Raw genomic sequence first — 21862 nt, forward strand, 5'->3', positions numbered from 1 at the left:
CAAGACCAGTTTGCGCTTTGTTACCATCCACGCTCCTCAAACTAACGGGGTCCCATTTCTGTTACTGACTATGGTCATCTAATGACAAACCCTCAAGCCATGTTATTCTATGGAAGAGGCATCTCTCAAGTGGTACCTTCTTTCCATCCTCACCTTTATGACTCTAGTTCATTTTCTCAGCTTTTCTTACATGAATTATGTAAATAGTCTCCTAACTGGTTTCTAAAACTAAGTTTTTCTATATTATAGACCCCCATCACTTCACTTTCTGCTTTCAAAACTTTTGGTGCTCCCGTTTCCAGAAAATAAGGATGAAAAACTTAGCAAGGCCCATAAAGCCTTGAACCCTAGATCCAAGCTCTGTTAGTATATGCCTTCTGCTTTCAACCACCACCCACACACAACACTGCCCTCTATTCCTCCAAATCATAGGCACTTCCAGCACCCATCCCAGCTCCTTTCACTGTTCTGCTTTCTCTGTCTGGAATGTGCTTTCTTCCCCCATCTGATGCCTGAGGATATTGATTATTCAGGGTCCAATTCTGAAAAAATCATCGAGTTTATAATATGTTGTCACCGGGGGTGTAACTTGCTATAATCTTTTTAGATAATGATTTGGTAGACGATATCAGGAGGTTAAACAAGTTCCTATTCTTTGACCCAGTTATTTGCCATATCTATATATTCTAGGAAAACAAACTCAAGAAATTATCCACAGAAAAATCCATTACAGTGTTATTTATAATAGTAAAAAAGTAAAAAGTAAAAAAAAAACCTAAATGTCCCCCTGTTGGAGAATGCTTACAACAATAGTTTCTGAACTTTTATGACTATTTATATATATATATATATATATATATATATATATTCACATGCCAAACACACATTTGCATGTGTATATACAGATATATAGAGATATATATATACAGATATATATATATATATATAATCTGAAACAAACCTTCATAAGATAATACATATCTTCATGAGACAATACATACTTCACTACATACAACGCAACCACTTTCATTTTTTTGAGTGTTGATTACAATCCACTAAAGGGGTTGTGAGTCACAGTTTGAAAAAAACTGGATTAAAAATCTGATAAAAATATAATGCATATAATTCAGCTACATAAATATTTCTTAAAATAATATTTAATCACAATATATTAATGTAATATTAAGTGATGAAAAGCAAGATACCAATTATTTCTATAGCCTGAATATATTTTAAGCATGTATGCATTGGGATGGTTCTCTGGGGTCATCATCAAGAGAATGGGTGCTTTAGTAAGCCCACAATTTACCTAGTATTTCTATGTCATAGTTTCTTGTAGGGAAGCAGAGCAGAACATGGGACTTTGATAGTCCTGGTGTCCTGTGTGACCTTGGACTAATTGTAAAGTATATTCATTTTATTCAATAAACATTTAGTAACCATAAACATTATATACTCAGGACCCAAAATGCAAAGGTGCTCCAAATCCATCATGGGAAGCAGCCATTTGAACAAATCAACCCACTGGTGATGCAGATGAACATAGATGTACAGTGGGGACCCCAGCGAGATAGGGCTATCATTTCCACTGGGAAGTGATTCCTGGGCTGAGATTAAACATGAATTCACCCCAAGACATCAAGGGAGAAAAAAAAGAGCAATGCCAGATAGAAGGATGGACCAGTCGGGTGCAGGAACAGGGCAGGGTGAACTGAGGGACATCGGGGATATTGGTATGACGGGAGCATAAGGTAAGGGAAGATGGGGTGAGAAGTGAAGCTGGAGAGCTGAGCATGGGCTGCATCGTGGAGGGCCTTGTGCCAGACCAAAGAGCTTGGACACTCTGGGCCTCTGATTCTTAACAAGGATTCATATTTTTGTTGCCTACACAGCTTTTGAAACTACAGCTGCCTGGCTAATGCAATACTGATTAGTTGGGCCTTACTGAGACCTACCTTTATTTTTTACTCAACCTCTTTCTGTAAGCCATGAGCGATATTTAAGGGGTGCAACAAACAGGTGTAATACCACATTTCCATCAGCATCCGTGTGGCGAGTGCACTGGACGTGGATGGGACTGAAAGCAGGAAGTCCAGCTGAGGAGCCCATCCTGCAGTCCAGGTGACTAAGGGAGAAAACAAAGGCGGAAGCAAAAGCAGTTGGGAAGGAGAGGACGGGAAGAATATTGACACGTCGAGTGCACAGTCTGGACTTAATGTGCAGGTGGTAGTGGTGGTGGCAAAGGGTGGATTGAGGAGCTGGGAGGTCTAGCTCGCCCATTACCTCCTGCCGTCCTCCTAAATCAATAGGCAAAATGAAAACAGATATTTACTCTGCTAACGGAATGATAGGAAAAATCCTCCACCTTCCTTTCCTTTGCCCACTTTCCAAACGACTGCCACCTCTAATAGCTCCCCTCTCTGAACCACTGCTGGTTAGTGTGTGGGGTGAAGGGGGACATGGAAGTGGAGGGGAATGAAGGATGACGGCCCTGTCCCAGCACCTCAGGGAAAAGAATGCTTACCTCAGGGAGGTGAAGTGAGAATAAATACGATAATGTATGGACTGTGTCTGGCACATGGTAAGGTCCTGGACTGGAGTGACCAAAGCCGAGCCTTCCTTTCATCTGACCAAAAATTTCTACCTGGTCCTGTTCTCCTCTCTTGAACAGATTTATAAGGTTTTTAGTGCAAGACTAAAATGACAAGTTTTCACGCTTTTTCAGATAATATGTGATTTTTTTCATCATATGGAACATTGAAGTCGGGGCTAGGTGAAAGATGTCCCCCCCCCCACTTTAGTCTGTGTTTCATCAACTGAGAAGAAACTCTGTTTCCTGATAATCCTCCCTGAAATTTAACATTCTTTTCACCCTTATACTCAACGAAAAAAAAGTGCTAGCAGCAACACATCCGATTCCTTGTACCACCTAAAAGTTAATTCCTCTTCAGTGCTTTGCAAGTAACCAAAAACACTACACTTAAAAGAAAAAAGTTGCAGAAGCCTCTATTAAAGCTGTTCTTTTTATAAAAGTGCAGTCACAAATCAATGCATTGCTAATGAAGAGTTTTCCTCTATGGGCCTCTAGACTGGAGACTTGCTCAGGACTCCTGGCAGGGGCAGGAGGGTGGGGGCCTGGGGGTGTGCACAATGGGGGCTTTCAGCTCTTTTCCTTCAAAAGAACCCAGCAGAGGAAGTCAGATGCCAGAACCAGCCTCCCCCTCCTCTCCAAAGGTTAAGCCCAGATTGTTATAAGGAGAACTGGGGAGAGGGGGTGTACTGGACTCAATCATTCAAATCTTCCCCTAATTTAAAAATGATCAGAAATGCATCTTTTTATTCTTCTTCTTCTGGAGGTACATATATCAGAAAACCCACTGTGGCACCAAGAGCCAGGTTGCCTACATCAGAATCCTGGTCCCAGCTCTGCTACTGCTGTGGGTCTTGGACTATTACTTGCCTGTGACTCATTTCATCATCGGTAAAGGAGGATAATAGTCATACTGATGCAGGCGTTCCGGAGGTCTGGGGACCTGAGGGTCCATGAGGGTCTGAGACCCACTGTGGGTTCTTGGCTTCGCACAGGAAAGAATTCAAAATCAAGCCAGCATAGAGTTTAGAGTGAAAGTGAGTGTTTTAGTGAAGCAGGATCTTCCTCCAAAAGGGGTGGAGATTTCTCAGAGGAACTCTCTTGCTATTTTATGTCCATATATGGGCTTTCCATCTCTGATCCTGGTGGTTCTGGGTGTGCTGTGCATGCTAATGTATTACAATGAGTGTATAATGAGGATAGGGCTTATTATTAGGTGACATTAGTTGCCATGTTGGATCCAGCCTATCTCTGCCAGTTTTAAGCCATAAATCTGGTGGCGGGGGCGGGGAGGGGGGGTCTTAATTCTTGACAGTTCCTGTAGCTTTATCAATTGCAGCTGTTCTGCTCCTGCCATGTGGTTTCTGTCAGGAGATACTGTTCCACAGGGGAGGGTGCCAGGGTGGATCAACCCACGGAGCTGCTAGAAATGGATCTGTTCTAGAACAAGAGAGTGTCAGTACTGGACCATAGGCCAACTGAGCCCCACAGACTGTTAACTTGTACAGGGTTTAACTTTAAAAAAAAAATCATTACCACCTGGCCAGTGTGGCTCAGTGGTTGAATACTGACCCATGAACCAAGAGGTCCCTGGTTTGGTTCCTGGTCAGGGCGCATACGCGGTTTGCAGGCTCAATCCCCGGTAGGGGGCATGCAGGAGGCAGCCAATCAAGGATGTTTCTCCTTGATATTTCTATTTCTTTATTCCTCTCCCTTCCTCACTCTCTAAAAATCAATTTAAAAAAAAATCGTTACCAACATACATGGTTCAGGAGATATACAAATCAGCATTTCTTCTGCAGTCTCTCCATGGGAACTTTCCCCGCTTCCTTATAAAATGTAAATAAATTACTTCTAAAGTAAATCAAAGCTACAATTTGTCAAGAACTATGTAACTTTACATTGGTTATCTAATTGAATCCTCAGAACTATGATGTTAGGATTACGACCCTCATTTTATAGGTGAAGAAAATGAGACTCAGAGAGGCTAAACAGCTGGCAGAGAGTCCTTAAGGACATGACTGAGCTGGGGTGTGACACAGCTCCCAGGGTAACACAGTGCATCCTGCTAGTTCACTGTTCCCTCCAAATCCACCTTGTGCCCCCAGGGGTTTCCTAGACCACCTCCAATCTACTCGTCTAAGAGAATTTCCTCAAATTCACCCTCCTCTCACCATAGCTCTGACTACAGAGCTAAAGGTGGTGAGGAAATGAGCATTTTATGCACATTACAAATGCCCTAGGAAACTGATGAGAAAAAATTAAGAGGCTCTGAGACTCCCTAAATATGTAGACATTAAAAGGAAGACTCAGAACGCTTGACTGTGTAGAGAAAATTATTTTAATGGTCTAAAAAGTCAAAGGTTGGGAAATCTTTCATTTTTTTAATATAGGCAAAGAATGAGTGGAGGGAGTTTAGAGTTCTATCTATGCCATGGCAAATTTGAGGCAGTGCTGAGATTCTTAATATTTTTAGCTGTCTTAATAGAAGGGAAGTCTATGGCAATAAGTGAGCAATACCCTTGGCTTTACAACTTACTAGCTTTGTCACCTTGAGCAGATTACTTAGCCTATGTAAGCCTCGATTTTCTGATCTACAAAATTAGCATAGCCTTAAACTTGGAAGTGTGTTCTGCGGATTACATGGGATACATACAGAGTGATTAGTATGCTGGCTGGTATACAGTAGGTACTCTACAACTGTGTTTTCCCACACTGTTAATTCTCCTCAGTGACTTAAGATAATCAGAATATAGATGTGCAATTTTGGAATGAAATGGGGGGGGGATAGGAAAGAGGGACTATTTGAGCAGACAGACAATAATTAGAGTCTTTTTTCTCTTAAACAGCCTCAGAGTGCTATTTTATATGCAGCAGCACTCAAATGGTACCTCTGACAAGAAGAGTTGGAATACAGAGTAAGTGTAAATGACTTAGCTGTCACCTAGAAATTTAAAGCTTCTGAACTACTACTACTGCTAATGGCTAATATTGAGTATTTACTATGACCAGAGCACGTGGCTACTCACTTTATGGGCATCATTTTATTTAGTCCTCACAATCTCAAAGGAAGCTACTATTATCTCTACTTTATGGATAAATTGGAGCCTTAGGAGAATTTTATAACTTGTCTAATATAATGAACAATTGCAACTTGTCCATGGACATGGACAAGTAATTTTGTCCAAGCCCAACATGCAAAACTTATGTAAATCTGATGAACTTGGGGAAGAAATAATGGATAGTATAAAATTGTGGCTTTAATGTAAATTATTTTAGGCTAAATTATCTAATCCAGATATCCAACCTGCTAAACTTAATCAGATTATCGACAGAACCTACAATGTTAAATACACAGTAGGCACTTACTGCTTTGTCTAATAATTGTGTCTCTATCGTTAATGTCTTATGATTAAGCTGGAATTTTGTGCCCTAAAATGGAGAAATAATACCTATTTGAAAAGGAAATACTAGGTAAAACTATAAAAAACTACATACACATAGAATTTCAAAGTCACCTTTTCTCTAGATTGCATTTATCTTCTGTCAATGAAAAGAAAATTGAATCTCTGTAAATTTAAGAAAGAGTTTTATTTGGCCCATCCTGAGGACCAAAGCCTGGGGATATAAATTTAAGAAGCCCTGAAAGAATGTTCCAACTTCAAAGATGAGTGGTACTTACATAGGCAGAAAGAAAGTGGGAGTAAGAAGTTAAGAGTGAATTATTTTAGGGCCAGGACACCTTTTTTGGGGGGGAAGAGAACAGGAAGGTGTGGGTTTTTAAAAATACATTTTTATTGTTTTATGTGTGGGTTTTTAAAAATACATTTTTATTGTTTTATTGATTTCAGAGAAGGAGGGAGGGAGGGAGGGAGGGAGAGAGAGAGAGAGAGAGAGAGAGAGAGAGAGAGAAATATCAATGATGAGAGAGGATCATAGATTAGCTGCCTCCTGCATGCCCCACACTGGGGATCAAGCCCGCAACCCAGGCATATGCCCTGACCAGGAATCAAACCATGACCTCCTGATTCATTGGTAGATGCTTAACCACTGAGCCACGCCTGAATCTCTAATATAACATCAAATGCCACCCAGAAAATTGGTGAAAGCATATGCCCCATAGGTGAACGACTCTCATCACCCTTGCTTTCTGATATTTGACTGCTACTTTTAACACCTGAGATTAAGAGACCGATCATACATTTTCGGTTTCATCAATTTAGCACATCCTCCAAGCACTTTCTCTGAGTGAAGCAATGTGCTAAATGTTGTGGCCACAATGAAGATATAGAAGAGACCATCCCGCCTGCCTGAACTTGTAAAAACATCTATTTGTATCCTTATGACACTAATTGCAATTATTTCTTTTTGGGTCTGTACTCTTCCTGCAATATGAACTCCTTGCGGGTAGCTATTGTGGCTTATTTTCTGTTTTTATCTCCAACACCTAGAATAATGTTAAGCACACAGCAAGGGGTCAAAAATGATGGTGGAGTAATCAGTTTACAGCCAAGCAGGGCAGATCAATCATGTGCACAAATACAGGAATATAATACAGACGGTGACAATTCCCTTAAATGCTACAGTTCATAAAAGACCAGTCACTTCTCAAGAGACTGAAAAAAAAGATTGAAGAAAGACAGGATATTTGGAGACAGTGAAGGTGCAAAATTTGAGGAGTAGCAGAACGTGAGAAGAGAAAGATAGTGGACCATTTGTAGAAGGAACTGAATGAAGTAAGCCAGAGTTAAGAATTTTATTTAATACACAATGAGAATCCTCAAAGCTTCCAGGTGGTAAAGTATAGTAAATTTGCTTAACTGCTGATATTTCAAAAAGTAACGTCCCAGGATTTCTGGTTCCAGCCAAGATGGAATAGCCCCATTGCAAACCCCGTGGTAAAATAGTCTTTCCTCTTACAATTAAAAAAATACTGGAAGACACTGGACAGTGGAAAGAACCCAGGGGCCTTGGTTCCACCCTGGGGAAGAGATGAGCCTGCACCCACACCCAGCGTCAAGGTGGGAAGAGACGGTTCAAGGCAGGGTTCATTTCCCCCTCGGTTAAGCAGGCTAGTGGGGAAGGGAGCCTCCACCCAATCACCATCAACAAGGCAGAATGAGGTGGCACTACACCTGCCTCCCTCCCTTCTGCCCGGGTCCCCAGGGCAGCATGGAGGTGAGTTTCACTCCCACCCTGTAGCAACAAGTGGTGTGAGTCCGCACTCTCTTTCTTTCCTCTTGGGTGTCAGCAGCCCCACTGGAAGCTGAGCTTATACCCCCACTTGAAGGCAACAGCTCCGCACCAGCTGGAGCCCCACTTTCACTAAGGTACAAGCACAGGCTGGGGGAGCTATGGTCCTTCCCATCTGCAGAGACAGTGCAAACAGGTCTCCAGGGCTGAGGCGCTCGGTGGGGCACATGAAGAAATAAACACACACACTCAGGTCCCGTGTTACACTTCAACAAGGGCAATGCCTGCTGTAAATCTATATAATAAAAGCCTAAGCGACTGTTAAGGCAGAATGACCAGAACGACCGGTTGCTATGATGTGCACTGACCACCAGGGGGAAGACGCTCAACACAGGAGCTGCCCCATAGTGGTCAGTGCATTCCTACAGGAGGAGCGCCACTCAGCCAGAAACTGGGCGCATAGCTGGTGAGCACAGCAGCAGTGGTGGGAGCCTCTCCCACCTTCACAGCAGTGCTAAGGAGCAGCAAGCCAAGCGGTAAGGAGCAGCGTGTAGGCAGGTGGTAAGAAGCATGGGGTCCCTGGCTGTGAGAGGGATATGAATGCAGGCTTAGGCCTGATCCCTGGAAGCGGGCCTAAGCCAGCAGGTGGACATCCCCAGAGGGCTCCCAGATGGCGAGGGAGCACAGGCCGGGCTGAGGGGACCCCCCCCTCCAGTGCACAAATTTCATGCACCAGACCTCTAGTATGTATATATTAAAAGGAGTTTCCAGAGTCTCATTATGTAACACCTAAAATGTCCAGGAGAAAATAAAAATCACTCATTACCCCCATGGACCAGGAAAATCACAACTTGAATGAGAAAGGACCATCAATAGATGGCAACATCAAGATGAATCATATATTGGAATTGTCTGACAAGATTTGTATAAGTTACAATAAAAATGCTTCAGTGAGCAATTATGAATTCTCTTGAATCTAACTGTAAAGCTAGATTATTTCACTAAAGAAATAGGAATGATGCAATCATACATGCTACAACATGGCTGAATCTAGGAAAAACTATGCTAAGTGAAATAAGCCTGTCACAACACATACGCTCACATTTAGCAAATGTCTAGAACAGGCAAATCTATAGAGATTGGAAGCTGAAATTAGAGTGGTATAAGGAGGGACTATTAGTGAGTATACGTTTCTTTGGGAATGATGAAAATTTTCTAAAATTAGATTATGGTGATGTTTGTACAAGTCTATAAACAAACTAAAAACTATCAAATTGTATACTTTATATAAACAGACTTTATGATATGTAAATTGTATTTCAATATAAATTGTAAGTTAATAATTAAAATTTGAAAAAGCAATATATCAAAATAAAAAATACAGCAACTGATATTTTACAAAAGACACTTGCTAGATGGGCTCAATAGTACAGTGGAAATAACAGAGGAGAGAAAGCAATAAACCTGAGGACAGATCAATAGGATTTGCCCTGAACAACAGAGATAAAATAGACTGAAAAAATGAGCAGAGCCTCGGGAACCTGTGGGACAATAGCAACAGATCCATCATCAAAGTCCCAGAAGGATATGAGAAAGAGATTAGGGCTGAAAGAGTATTTTAAGAAACAATGGCTGAACACTTCCCAAATTTTTCATGTGCTGAAAGAAAAGAACTGTCAACCATGAATACTGTATCCAGTGAGGAGTGAAGGGGAAATAAAGACATTATCAGACAAAAGAAAACTAATAGAATTTGTTGCTAGCAGACCTATCCTAACAAACTGGCTAAAAGAAGTTCTTCAAATATAGGAAATGATAAAAGAAAGAATCAGGCAGGAAGAAAGTGTAACAGGAAAGTGCAGAAATATGGACTTCTCATAAATCTTATTAATCATATTTGATGGTTGAAACAAAAATTATTCATCACCTTATGACTGAGAAAAAGATATTTAAAATATTTAATGGTAAAAAAATGATTTCCTCCTAAGATTAGGAACAAGAGGATATCATACTCACTACTCTTATAAGTTCTAACCATTATAATAATGAAAACAAGGCACACAGATTGGAGAGAAAGAAGTAAAACTGTCCCTATTTGCAGATGATATGATTATGTATGTCGAAAATCTCAAGGAATCTACAAAAATGAAAAGACACTCTGAAAAAGAGTGTACAGCAGGTTCTAGAACATACAATACAATTACATTTCCTTTTTTCTTTTACATTTGCATTTACTAAAATCTAATATATAGAAAACAAAATTTAAAACACAGTAACATTTATAATTGCTTCTAAAATTAATACTTAGGGATAAATCCAACAAAACATGTACAAAATTACTAAATGTTGATGAAATATATCAAAGACATAAATGAAAGGAGAGATACCAAGTTCATGGACTGGAAGACTCCAAGTAGTCAAGATGCCAGTTCTTCCCAAATTGATCTATAGGTTTAATACAATCCTTATCAACACATCAAGGAGTTTTATAGGCATAGACCATCTTCTTCTAAAATGTATATGAGAAGGCACAGGGACTACCATAGCTAAAACATTTTTAAAGAGAAGAATGAAGTGAGAGGAACCACTCTACCAGATGATAAAGCTTGTTAAATAGGTATAGTGGTCAGCATATTATCTTTGGAGGGATAGACACAAAGATCAGTGGAACAGCTAGAGACATACAATTGTAACTAAGTAATTTTTTTTTCAAAGGTGTAAAAGCAATTCACTGAAGTAGGCTTTTCAACTAATGGTGCTGGAGCAACTGTATTTATCTCAGAGAAATAAAAACTTATGTTCACACAAAAACCTGTACAAAAATGCTCACAGTAAAAATAAAATGTACACAGCAGCTTTATTTTTAAAAGCCCACAACTGCAAACAACTCAAATATCCTTTATACCCACCAATGGGTAAATGGTTAAACAAACTGTGGTACATCTGTACCACAGAATACTACTCAGCAATAAAGAGGAATGAACTATTGATACATGCAACTTGACTGGATTTCAAAAAAATTATGCTGAATTTTTTAAAAAGCCAATCTTCAAAGGTTATATAATGCACGGTTCTATTTATATAACATTCTTCAAATAACAAAATTATAGAGAAAAAGAGCACATTAGGGATTAGGGACTTGAAGCAGAGGGAGCTGTAACTATATAAGGAAAGCATAACGAATCCTGTATCATGACTGTGGTGGTCACATCAACCTACTCATGATAAAATCGCACTAAATATGTGCACGTACACACAAATGAGTGCATGTATAACTTGAAATCTGAGTAAGGTTGATGGACTGTCAATGTGTGATACTGTATAATAGTTATGCAAAATATTACCTTTGGGAGAAATGAGGTGAAGGGTATATGGAAATCTATTATTTCTTAGAACTGCATGTAAATATATAGTTATCTCAAAAAAAATTAAAGCAATGATTCAATATACAAGGATGGGCAAAAAGTAGGTTTACAGTTCTAAGAACACAAAACAGAGTTTATTCTTGTATTAGTATAATCCTGTCTTTTTTCATATAAACAACTGTAAACCTACTTTTGTCAACCCCTGTATATATCAAGAGTTACAATCATGATCATAACTTTATGAACAAAGCTTGGCAACTTCAGTTCAGAAATTATCAGTCATTTGTCTACTCAACACCCATGTTAGGCACTGTTCTAGGTGATAGAGATTCAGGGCTGAAAAAAGCAGGAAATATGAAATATAAAAATAGCTCAATGAATGAGAAAGGTCATTACATCTATAATCACACATGTGAGAACTGGACCCAAATTAAATTTCTAATGAAAGTAATTTTTGGAATATTATATACTCATTAAAATGACTATGAATACTATCTAACAGAATGGAAAATGCTTATAAAATTAAGGGGAATACAAAATCATCCATTCATTAGTATTATGATAATTAATGACAACTTGTTTTTACATGAATAAACTTTTATTAAATTTTAGATAATTAGAAATAAAGAAATGCAAGATAAATGCTTTCTAAACAACATCTGATATTATCATCTCTGTGTCATAGTATTTTCACACTTGTGTTTATTAAAAAGTATAGACATTCATTTATTTAAATTTTTTTTACAAAGTCAAGAACCATCAAATGAAAAAAATAAGCAATGCTAAAGTAAATTCAGTTTTCATCAGTATCGGAATGGTTAGGTTCTGATCTTAGCCCTCTTGGAAAAATAGTATAGGCAGCAGCTGTTGGTTTCCATTTAGTCAAATAAGTCTGAAAATGAGGAGGCCACTCCCTGTTGTAACTATGCTTATAGGAAAACAGCAAAAAGCATAGTGGGATGAGGGAGTAAGAGACAATACCGGGAAAAGAAAAGATGCTCCTATGGAATCATGGGGGTCAGGATAACTAATTTAGGGAAAAGTCTGGGAAGAAAACATTTGTGTGCTGCTTATAGTGTGATTAAGGCAAGATAGTCACCAATCCAAGTATGACCCTATCTACAGAGCACAAAACAGAGTGGGGAGTTTGTAAATCACCGGGTGAACTCTAAGGCCACACCGGGTAATCAATCACAAAAGGAGTCTCTTTACAGGGGTATAAAATGCATTTGGACACAACTGCAACCCTGAGCTCTGACAAATACAGGGCAGACTCTCCCAGGAGCTTACCTGAAGACACATCCTTTCGGTCTCAGTACCATCTTTCACAAAAATAATTATTTTGAAGAAAAACAAAACAACTCCTGCCCTGTAACAACCTACTAACCTCTGCTTGTCAAACAAGGAGAAAGTTATCTCCCTCAGCACAAAAGGCATCAGGTGCTGCCCTCATTAGGAGTGACCCGGTGTGATAGCAGGGCACCCCGGACGCCCTGCTCTGAGAGGCTGCCAGGGATGCTCCAGTCCCTGGACCTGCCTGCCTCCCTCTCCTGTGCCGCCCCCCAGCCTCGCTCTTTCCTGATGGCCCTCCGGGGGCCCAAGGAACAGTCACTGACTGTGGTGTTAACTAGCAACAGTCTTTTATTTCCTAGTCCAATGTATTTTTTAAAAAACCAATACATTTCTTTTAAAAAAATACTTTCCCGGGAAATAATGAACAGTAATTGTCATGGACCTGTAGCAGAGCCTAGAAAAACCTAGACAGGCAAGAATCTGTCCATAGAGCAATATTCCAAATATGAAATTCATGGTTCACAAATAAGTAACTATGAATGGGCTTCTCAAAGAAGTTTCTTTTGTTCCCCCCCCCCCCCACACACACTTCTTACTGAATTCTGCTTGTGTAAAAAGTTTTGATTCTGTGATGTAGGGACAGATACTAACCATTCATGCCCTTTGCCCTCTACGTATAGAAGGGATGGGAAGAGGATGTTCATTAGTTTTCTAAAGACGCCTATCTTTTAAAATAATGTCATTATTTAAACTCCATCTGGCACTTGAGTCTCTTGAAAGATTTAGGCATGAGCTAGAGAACAAACTCATCTGGACTGCAGTTTAGATTTCACGTGCTATTCTGCTCACATCTTTCCCTTGGCTTGGCACATCTTTGAGATCCAGCTTACTGACTAGGATCCCGGGACATCGGAGGCGGAGAAACAAGTCTTCAGGACAGACATTCTGGCTCATTTCACAAATCTCCATGGCCAGGTAACAGCATTAACTTTCTTCTCTGTGCTTTTTACTAGTATCATGATAAGGAAAGTGCTTCTTTCCCCGCACTCATCCACCACCCCCACCCCGTGTATGGGGCATCTCACTGGCTTTTTTCTGAACACTATCTGCTCATGTCCTATACGAGGGACCCGGCCCGACTCTGGGCTGGCACCATGACCGGGACGGCACCAATTCGCTCCAGCGTTGCTTGGCTGATGGTGTGGGCATGTGTGTGCTGCAGCCGAGGCTTCCTGCTGACCGAGCCATTGCTCCTGGGCATGACCTTCGGTGATGAGGCCCTGTTGGCTGTCACTACCAGAGTCCTATGGGGAGCTGGGACCAGGTGGGTCCCGTTAGCATAGATGGACGGTATGTTGGCATTGCCCGAGTGCAGGGAGAAAGATTGGCGCAAGTCACTGAAGTGGTTGAATGACTCTGTGTTTCTATGAGCTTTTGGATTGTTGCTCCAGTATCGGCTGTTGTAGGTATTAGAGGAGGTCAATGTGTTGTTCTCAGAGGAGGATATCTCGGTGTGAAATGCTTTGGCAGAAGAACATTTAGGTGGAAGATCATCCTCTCTGAAAAGGAACAGAATAAAGTTGTCATTGGGATTTCCTTCAGGTTTACCTACCGGGACTTTCTTCTACATTAAGGATAACATGTCTGTGAAATACAAATCCTCAGGAAAGGCCACAGCAGCTCTGGTGGACTTGGCTTGAACATTCATTCCCTCTGAGACAATGCCCTAGAAATTTTTCCTCAGCTTCTCAGTCTCCAAGACTACGAAAGGACATTTCAAATCTCTCAAAGACTTGTGTTTTCCAATATAACTAAAAATAATAATAATAATAAAATAATTAAAAAATCTCTGTGTGTGTGTGTATGCATTTGCTCTAAATAGGAAAATAGTCCGTGAAGAATTCTGCTGAGCTAGCTGCTGTAAAATAGCTAGGAAACTAAGCTATGGATGTGAAGAACTTCAAGAAATGGTTAGAATAGGCCTGATCTTATTGCACTTTGGGGTTTGAGAGACCATTGTGGTCGGCTGAAAAGAAGTTTTCCTCAGTAATCTTATGCTGGGATGAAATCTGTCCCTGCATACATAAACCCTTAAGAATTAGAAGATGCTAAGAGAAGTCATTAATTTAATTTAAGAGGTTAATTCACTTAACATTTATTGACTATCATTCCACTAGATGTTTCATGTAAAATAGACACAGCTCAGATAGTCAATAAACCTCTGATCAAATGGGGGTGACAATTAATATAAGAATATCTGCGAGTCTGCAGGGTTGGGTAAAAGGCAAAAGTAATTTATGTGAGGAGATGATACCTGGACTGGTCTTGAATCAGATAAAGGAATTGACTGAAGAGATGGAGAAAAAGAAAGGAGTATCGCCCAGGAAGAGGGCGAAGGCCTGAGCAAAGGCCCTGAGGCATGAGAGGATGTAGAGTAAATTGGAACACAGGTGATCAGGGAAGTTATGGGAGGTTAAGACCAGTTATGGGAAGCAGGTGAGGGTCAGATCCTGAAGGACTGCATGTGTCATGCTAAGTAGACTGTAGGCATAAGTCATCAAAGCTTTTTCAATAAGGATATGATACGATGCAATCTCATTCTGAGCCTGAACCTTCCTATTTCCACCATATGCCAAAAATCATTTTTCTTGTCCTGGCCAGTGTCACTAGGTGGTTAGAGCATTGGCCTGTTGACCATCGGGTCACTGGTTTGATTCCTGGTCAAGGGCATGTGCCTGGGTTGGGGTTTATTCCCTGGTTCTGGTTGGGACACATGCAGGAAGCAACCAAGTGATGTGTCTCTCTCACATTGATGTTTCTCTCCCTCTCTTTCTCTCTCCCTCCCTCTCTCTTCCACTCTCTCTAAAAAATTAATGGGAAAAATACCCTCTGGTAAGGATTAACAACAACAAAAAGAGTCACTTTTCTTTAAAGGTCATTTTGACATTGTTTTCTTAAGATGTTTATATTCTTGACTGAACTTTCACACCAAGCCATACTGCTGTGGCCTATCTGGGTATAGGTATGCTCTGACCATATTCCTTCATGCTTTATGTTCTCATCTATAGTATGTGTCAATGTTAAACACATGTTCTAATCTAACTTTTCTACTGTGGCAGCCACCTAACCCCAGTAACCCTGGAGATCTGGGAGAGAAAGGGGACATTCTTCTCTTGTGTCCTCCTAGTCCTCCCCTTTCATGATCCAGCAAAGAAAGCTGACTAGTACCATGAGGAAAAGTGATAGCACTTACAAGAAAATATCCTTTAGCCATTTTAACTATGTTGGCCATCACAGTCATAAGATAAGCAAAGAAATCTTAGTTTCCCAAAATGAATGGAAATATAGACATTGGCTAAGCGGGACAAAGGATCTGACACACAAACCTTATTTCATTAGGAATGTCTTCTTCCTCCTCCTCTTTATTTTTGCGTCTCCAGTAAAAGAATGCCCCTAAAATTAGTGCAATGCAAAAAATGACAATAACTGCACCAGTGCCAACGGCTCCAGCTATTAGTCCAACGCTCCTGGGCTGTGCTGCAAAATATATGTAAGGTGTATTTAAACAACAAAAGCGAGAGAAATAGTATGTACCCATGCAACTTTATAAACTAAGTTTACTAGAGAATCTTCTTAAAATGTACAAAACTGCCTAAAGTACTGCATCCATATAAAGTTAAACCTCCCTTAACTTTCTGTACCCCAGTGCTAGGACTGAGGCACAGCAGGCTCGCAGGTATTTAGGGAATGAAAGGTTACCTGACTCAGCGTCAGGAGCGCCACACCTACAGCAGAGCAGGAAAAAGATGGTGCCTGTCTTACCTGCCCGATCTGCCCCACAGGAACCTAGCAATCTGTCGGCTAACTTATCAGCTCATTCCAAACAGATCACTCCCTTTTGCAACTAGAATTCCAATAACCCAGAATTCTCAAATGAAGAGAAAAATTCTGTACTTTTTATTTATGATCGGGGCATTCAACAATTAAGCTGCTATAAGGAATTTGAAGAAAATACAAGAAGGTCTTGTCTTGACCATGGCCACAGATCATCACAAACTGTATAATGTCTATAGCATTATACCATCAGAATTGATTTGATTCTACTGATTCTGGGGAGAAAGACATTTTGTCATAAAGAAGATGTCATATTGCTGAAGCTGAAAAGTATACTAATATGCTTATAAAATATTTTCAATGATTAAAACAAATGAATTTCTATTTAATCTTTAAACAATCTTAAAAACAATTCAGCATCTCTCTTCATTCCCAGTCTCAGACCCAAAGTGGACATCGGAATGTGACATACTTACGGGAGATAACCTGGAGATCCAAAAGACAGGTGCTGGTTCCTATGGCATTAGAAGCCACGCACTGGTACAAACCTGAAGACAGCGCGCTGATGTTCCGGATGTGACTGTTCCTTGGACCTGGTCTGCCAGAAAAATAGCAATCAAGTAGGATTTAGAGGACAAAAATAAGAAAACCAAAGAAATCAGCAGATGATAAGACTATAAAAATAAACACGGAAGAAGTATCAATAGCTTTCTTTTTTGGCAGAGATTTTTTTTTTCTTCATGAATTTTAAAGACCCACATCAGGACATCGCGTTAAAGATCTGTAGATGCACCGGGCTGTCTGTGCAGGCAACGCAGAGCGGAGCCGGGAGCAGCTCATGAGCAAGCACCAGACTGATTCAGGGACAAGCACATGGCCTATCAGAAAGGGGGTGGGCTGGTTCCTCAGTCCTTCACTTTACTTGGCCTGCTCTGGCATGGAAGCAATTTGTTGAAATGGAGTTAGAAAATAAATGTTCTTTTTGTCTGCTTTCTTTTAAAGGATAGGGAAAGTCCAACAGTGTGGAACCATAATTTGAAAGCACACATGACATTGCACCCCACTCGGTTTTAGTTGGCAGCAACACTGTAACCCATGTAAGCTATGCAGCCGGACTAAAGTGCCCTTCAGAGGTAGACAGAAGTAAAGGTGTACATTTCCACTTCCATCCTCTCTGCTCAGTTCCAGACCACGTCTGCATGTGTTCTGCACTCAGAGCGCCTGGGCTGCTATCTGCCCTAACACATGTGGTCCCGAATGTGTTACCTCATCTTCATCTATGTCTTTGCTTCTTCATGTGTGACATGGAGCTACCGACGTGCCTCTACATCATGTCTCTATGAGGACTAAAGGAGATAGTGGATGGAACAAGCTTAGTATGGTGCCTGGCCATGCTTGCCAAGGACAAATCCTTCCTGGCATTGCTTGGGAAATTTAAATTTTTCTGAATCATAAAAAAAAAAATCATAAGGAAAATGTTGAATGTCTCCAAATTTTCAATACAGACTAATAGCTCAGGATTTGAGGTTGAGGGATAGGCATTCACAAATCATAAGTCACTCTATATTTTTATATGACTTATGTATTTTTAAATAATTAATAATCATAATAAAGTCATTTCTTCCATAAAAGTTCAGAAGTATTCTGTACAAAACAATAATAAATGGATGGCTTATGAATATACTATGGCAAAATAATACATTTCAATAATATGTAAAACATGATCTCAAACTGATATAAACATTTGATAATAAAAAACAGTAAAACTAAATGCCAAATTAAAGTCTACTAAATACTCAAAGGTAGTATCACAAATACTTAATATTTAAGCTCTGTCATTCTAAAAGAAATTTTTAAAACAATACAGCATTAAGTGCACTATTCAACAGACTTGATCTTTGTTTCATGCCAAATTTTCCATAGGTAGAAAATTTTATTTAATTTTTGTGGTAATGCTGAATTAAGATATAAATGGAGAATGGAAAGGAAGAGAACCTATGCCCATTAAGAGAAGGTCCAAAGCACCTTCAAGGCAGATGTTAGGGTACATCCACTTCGTACTGGCTCATTTCTTTTATTTAACATTGAAAATGTTTTGTCTCTTTGGCCTGATTTTGCCATTGAAGTAGATATTGCTTTTGCCGATTCGGATTTTAAATCCATTTCTGTTTTCATGTCAGTGTATTCTACAGCAACATTCCCATCTCTTTCTCTTTGCATTTCTGCTTTTGAAGCATTTACACAGAACTGAAGTCTACAGCAAATATTCAAACACTGGAAAATAGCAATCAACATTAGTGGGAGATATCTGAATAATGTGATATTTGGATCCCCTTTCTTAACACTAGAGGCCTGATGCACAAAAATTCATACAAGAGTAGGCCTTCCTTCCCCCGGCTGCCGGCACCGGCTTCCCTCCTCCAGCCACCGGCAGACACCCAGGACCTGGGCTGGCTTCGCTCGGGCCACCCACAGGCACCTGGGACCCAGGCTGGCTTCCCTCCGGCCCTGGCTTTGTCAGGAAGGACATCCGGAATGACATCCGGTCCAATTAGCATATTACCCTTTTATTATTATAGATTATTATAGATTACATAGATTCACATGAGCCTCTCCCAATGAGGACTGACTGGGCACAAGCCCGAGGCAGATACAGCAGGGCAGGGATGAGAGGGAGCGGCAGGCAGGAGCGGCAAGCAGCGTTGGATTGCCAGTTTCGGCCCAATCCCTGCAGGCCATGCCAAGGGACCCTACCCATGCACAAACTCATGCACCAGGCCTCTAGTATCTTTATATGTGTCTCCTCCATTAGATAATATGTCTCTTTAATTTTTTAAATATATTTTTATTGATTTCAGAGAGGAAGGGGGAGAGAGAGACAGAAACATCAATGATGAGAATCATCGATCTGCTGCCTCCTGTACACCCCCTACTGGGGATCGAGCCTGAAACCTGGTCATGTGCCCTGATGGGGAATCAAACCATGACCTTCTGGTTCATAGGTCAACATTCAACCACTGAGCCACACCGGCCAGGCGATAATATGTCTAATTGCATTTATGTCTCTCTACCTTCCATAATACGCTATCCTTAAGTAGTTGTACAGAATAAGGGTTGTTTCTATTTGTGTACATACACACACATCTTTAAAGAATGGAAGAATGTACAGAAAAACAAATACAGTTGTGATAACCTTAATTTTTTAAGAACAGGGAGTACATCCCATGGGACTTGCTCTTGTCTTCAGTCAGAACGATAAAGAGAAAAGTAAGTGCCTGTTCATTCAGCAACTTCAGTGGGTGAAGACTTTGTTACTCTCCTAGGAGAATTATGGAAACACTCTCACTGGGGAGGGGGTCAACAAGGGAAGTTCAGGAAGGAGAATCAAGACGCCTGAGGCTCCCTAACACGGAAGAGGAACAGTAGTTCTTTCTATCCACAGACCCTAGGCAAGCCCAGTGTCCTCCCCAGACCTCAGGCTTCTCCCTGTAACATGCGAGTGCTGGACTATGGTGATGCTTAAGATACCCTCATGCTCCATCTGTGATCTCCACACAAAGTTCTGCAGAGTTCTCAGCAAGGAGGAGAGCTCATCATCTCTCTCCACTGTGCTATTCAATTATACGTAAAAGGATGAGGACAACACAGGATTCCTTAGGAGCCATGAAGGAAAAAGGCATAATTTATTAAAAAAAAAACAAAAAAAAAACACTGAAATAATCAGTAGAAAGTATAGGGGAGGATAAAATATAAAACAAAATATTAGCAATCTATCTAAATTTATCCATAATCACAATTAATATAAATGGATGTAATCAAACAATGGACAAAGGCTCTCAGATTGCAAACTGAAAACCAAACTAAATCTAGACACATGCTATATACAGGAGATACACCTGAAACATAAAGCAAGGACACCTGAAACATGCCAGCAAGAATTAACCAAAGAAATCCAGAACGGGGAAAACATAGCCAGTGGTTTTTGAAGTCAAGATTCCAACCACATCCTCTAACTCCAGAACCTACCCTCTAAGATACACTCTTCTGCTTTGTATACAGAAACAATTTGATGCTGATATGTATATAAACTTGACAAAAAAATTTACTAGAAAAACAGGTACAGAAAAATAAAATAAATTTATACCATTAGAGAAACTGAATCAATAGTCAGAAATCCACCAACAAAACATAACAGCAAGGCAAAGCTTAGGCAAATTCTAAAAAATAATCAGATAATCTCTATCTTATTCATACTGTTGCAGAAAATAGAAAATGAAGAAAAGCCGCCCAACTCATTTTGAGGCCACTGTATAATGTGATACTAAAATTGAACCAAGGACAATAGAAGGCAGAAAACTCATAGGCCATTCTCCTCACTTATGATCACAGATGCAAAAATTCCATTCAAATATTAGGATTCTGAATGGAGCAGTTTGTTTAAAAATAATCACAAACAGACTTTATTTCAGAAATGTAAGGATGGTGCAATGTTTGAAAATCTATTCATGTAATTCACTTACTGACATTTTGGTCTGGATAATTCCTCATTGTGGATGCTGTCCCATGCATCATAGGACGCTTATTAGCAGCAGTCCCGGCCTCTACCCACTTAGTGGAACCTGGGCCAGTTTACAAGCCTTAGAAGCACAGTCCAAAGGGCTACATTTTGCTTGAAATAATATCAACCTTAAATACAGTTTTCACTCACCTTAGAATTCGAAAGTATGTACCAAAAGGATAATACTGAATCCACAATTATTTCTCCATATGAAAATGAAGTGTACCTCCTAGGATACTGGTTCTAAATCTACTCATCTCTTGACTATCACATATGAACTATATGAGGACAACTTTTGGGTAACTTTTATTTTGACATAATTTTAAACTTACAGAAAGTTGCAAGACTGTCACAAGGAACTCTATATATTGTATATCATCTACTCAGATTCAACAACTGTTCATATTTTGCCCTATTATGTTTATAATTTTCTCACTAAGCATATAAATATTTTTATGAGCCATTTAAGAGTGAGTTGAAGCCCAGCCATGGTGGCTCAGTGGTTAAGCATTGACCTATGAATCAGGAGGTCAAGGTTCAATTTCTAGTCAAGGCGCATGCCGAGTTAGGCTGCAGGCTAGGTCCCCAGTGGGGGGAGTACAGAAGGCAGCTGATCCATGACTCTACTTCCTCATCTCTCTCTCTCTCTCTCTCTCTCCCTATCCCTTCCTCTCTGAAATCAATAAAAATATTTTGTGTGTGTGTGCGTGTATGTGTTTTTAAAAAGTGAGTTGAAGGCATTGGGTCTCTTTACAACTAAGTACTTAGTATTTCCTCAGAACATCCTTCACACAATCACAGGACAAGCATCCAAGTCAAGAAATTTAACATTGGTACAACAGTATTATCTAACCCACAGTTTATACTCAGATTTCATCAATTGTCCCAATAATGTCCTTTTTGGCTATTTCTTCCTCTGTCCAGATTCTAATTCAGAATTCCGCACTGCATTTAATTGTTCTATCTCCTTAGTCTCTTCCCGCCTGCAACAGTTTGTCTTCCCTTTGGTTTGCTTGATGTTTCCTCCTG

General features: G+C 40.1%; 1 protein-coding gene across 1 annotated transcript in view; it reads right to left on the reverse strand.

The window, feature by feature from the left end:
• Positions 1-12856: 12856 nt before the first annotated feature.
• The window catches only part of IGSF11 (immunoglobulin superfamily member 11), a 117280-nt gene continuing 108274 nt past the window's right edge, over positions 12857-21862 (reverse strand). Inside the window, 4 exon segments of the mRNA XM_023755756.1 lie at positions 12857-14000; positions 15828-15894; positions 16752-16850; positions 16853-16873. Coding sequence (XP_023611524.1) covers positions 13559-14000; positions 15828-15894; positions 16752-16850; positions 16853-16873 — 629 coding nt within the window. The 3' untranslated portion in view covers positions 12857-13558.

Source organism: Myotis lucifugus, unplaced genomic scaffold, assembly GCF_000147115.1.
Source record: "Myotis lucifugus unplaced genomic scaffold, Myoluc2.0 scaffold_84, whole genome shotgun sequence".
Taxonomy (NCBI): Eukaryota; Metazoa; Chordata; class Mammalia; order Chiroptera; family Vespertilionidae; genus Myotis; species Myotis lucifugus.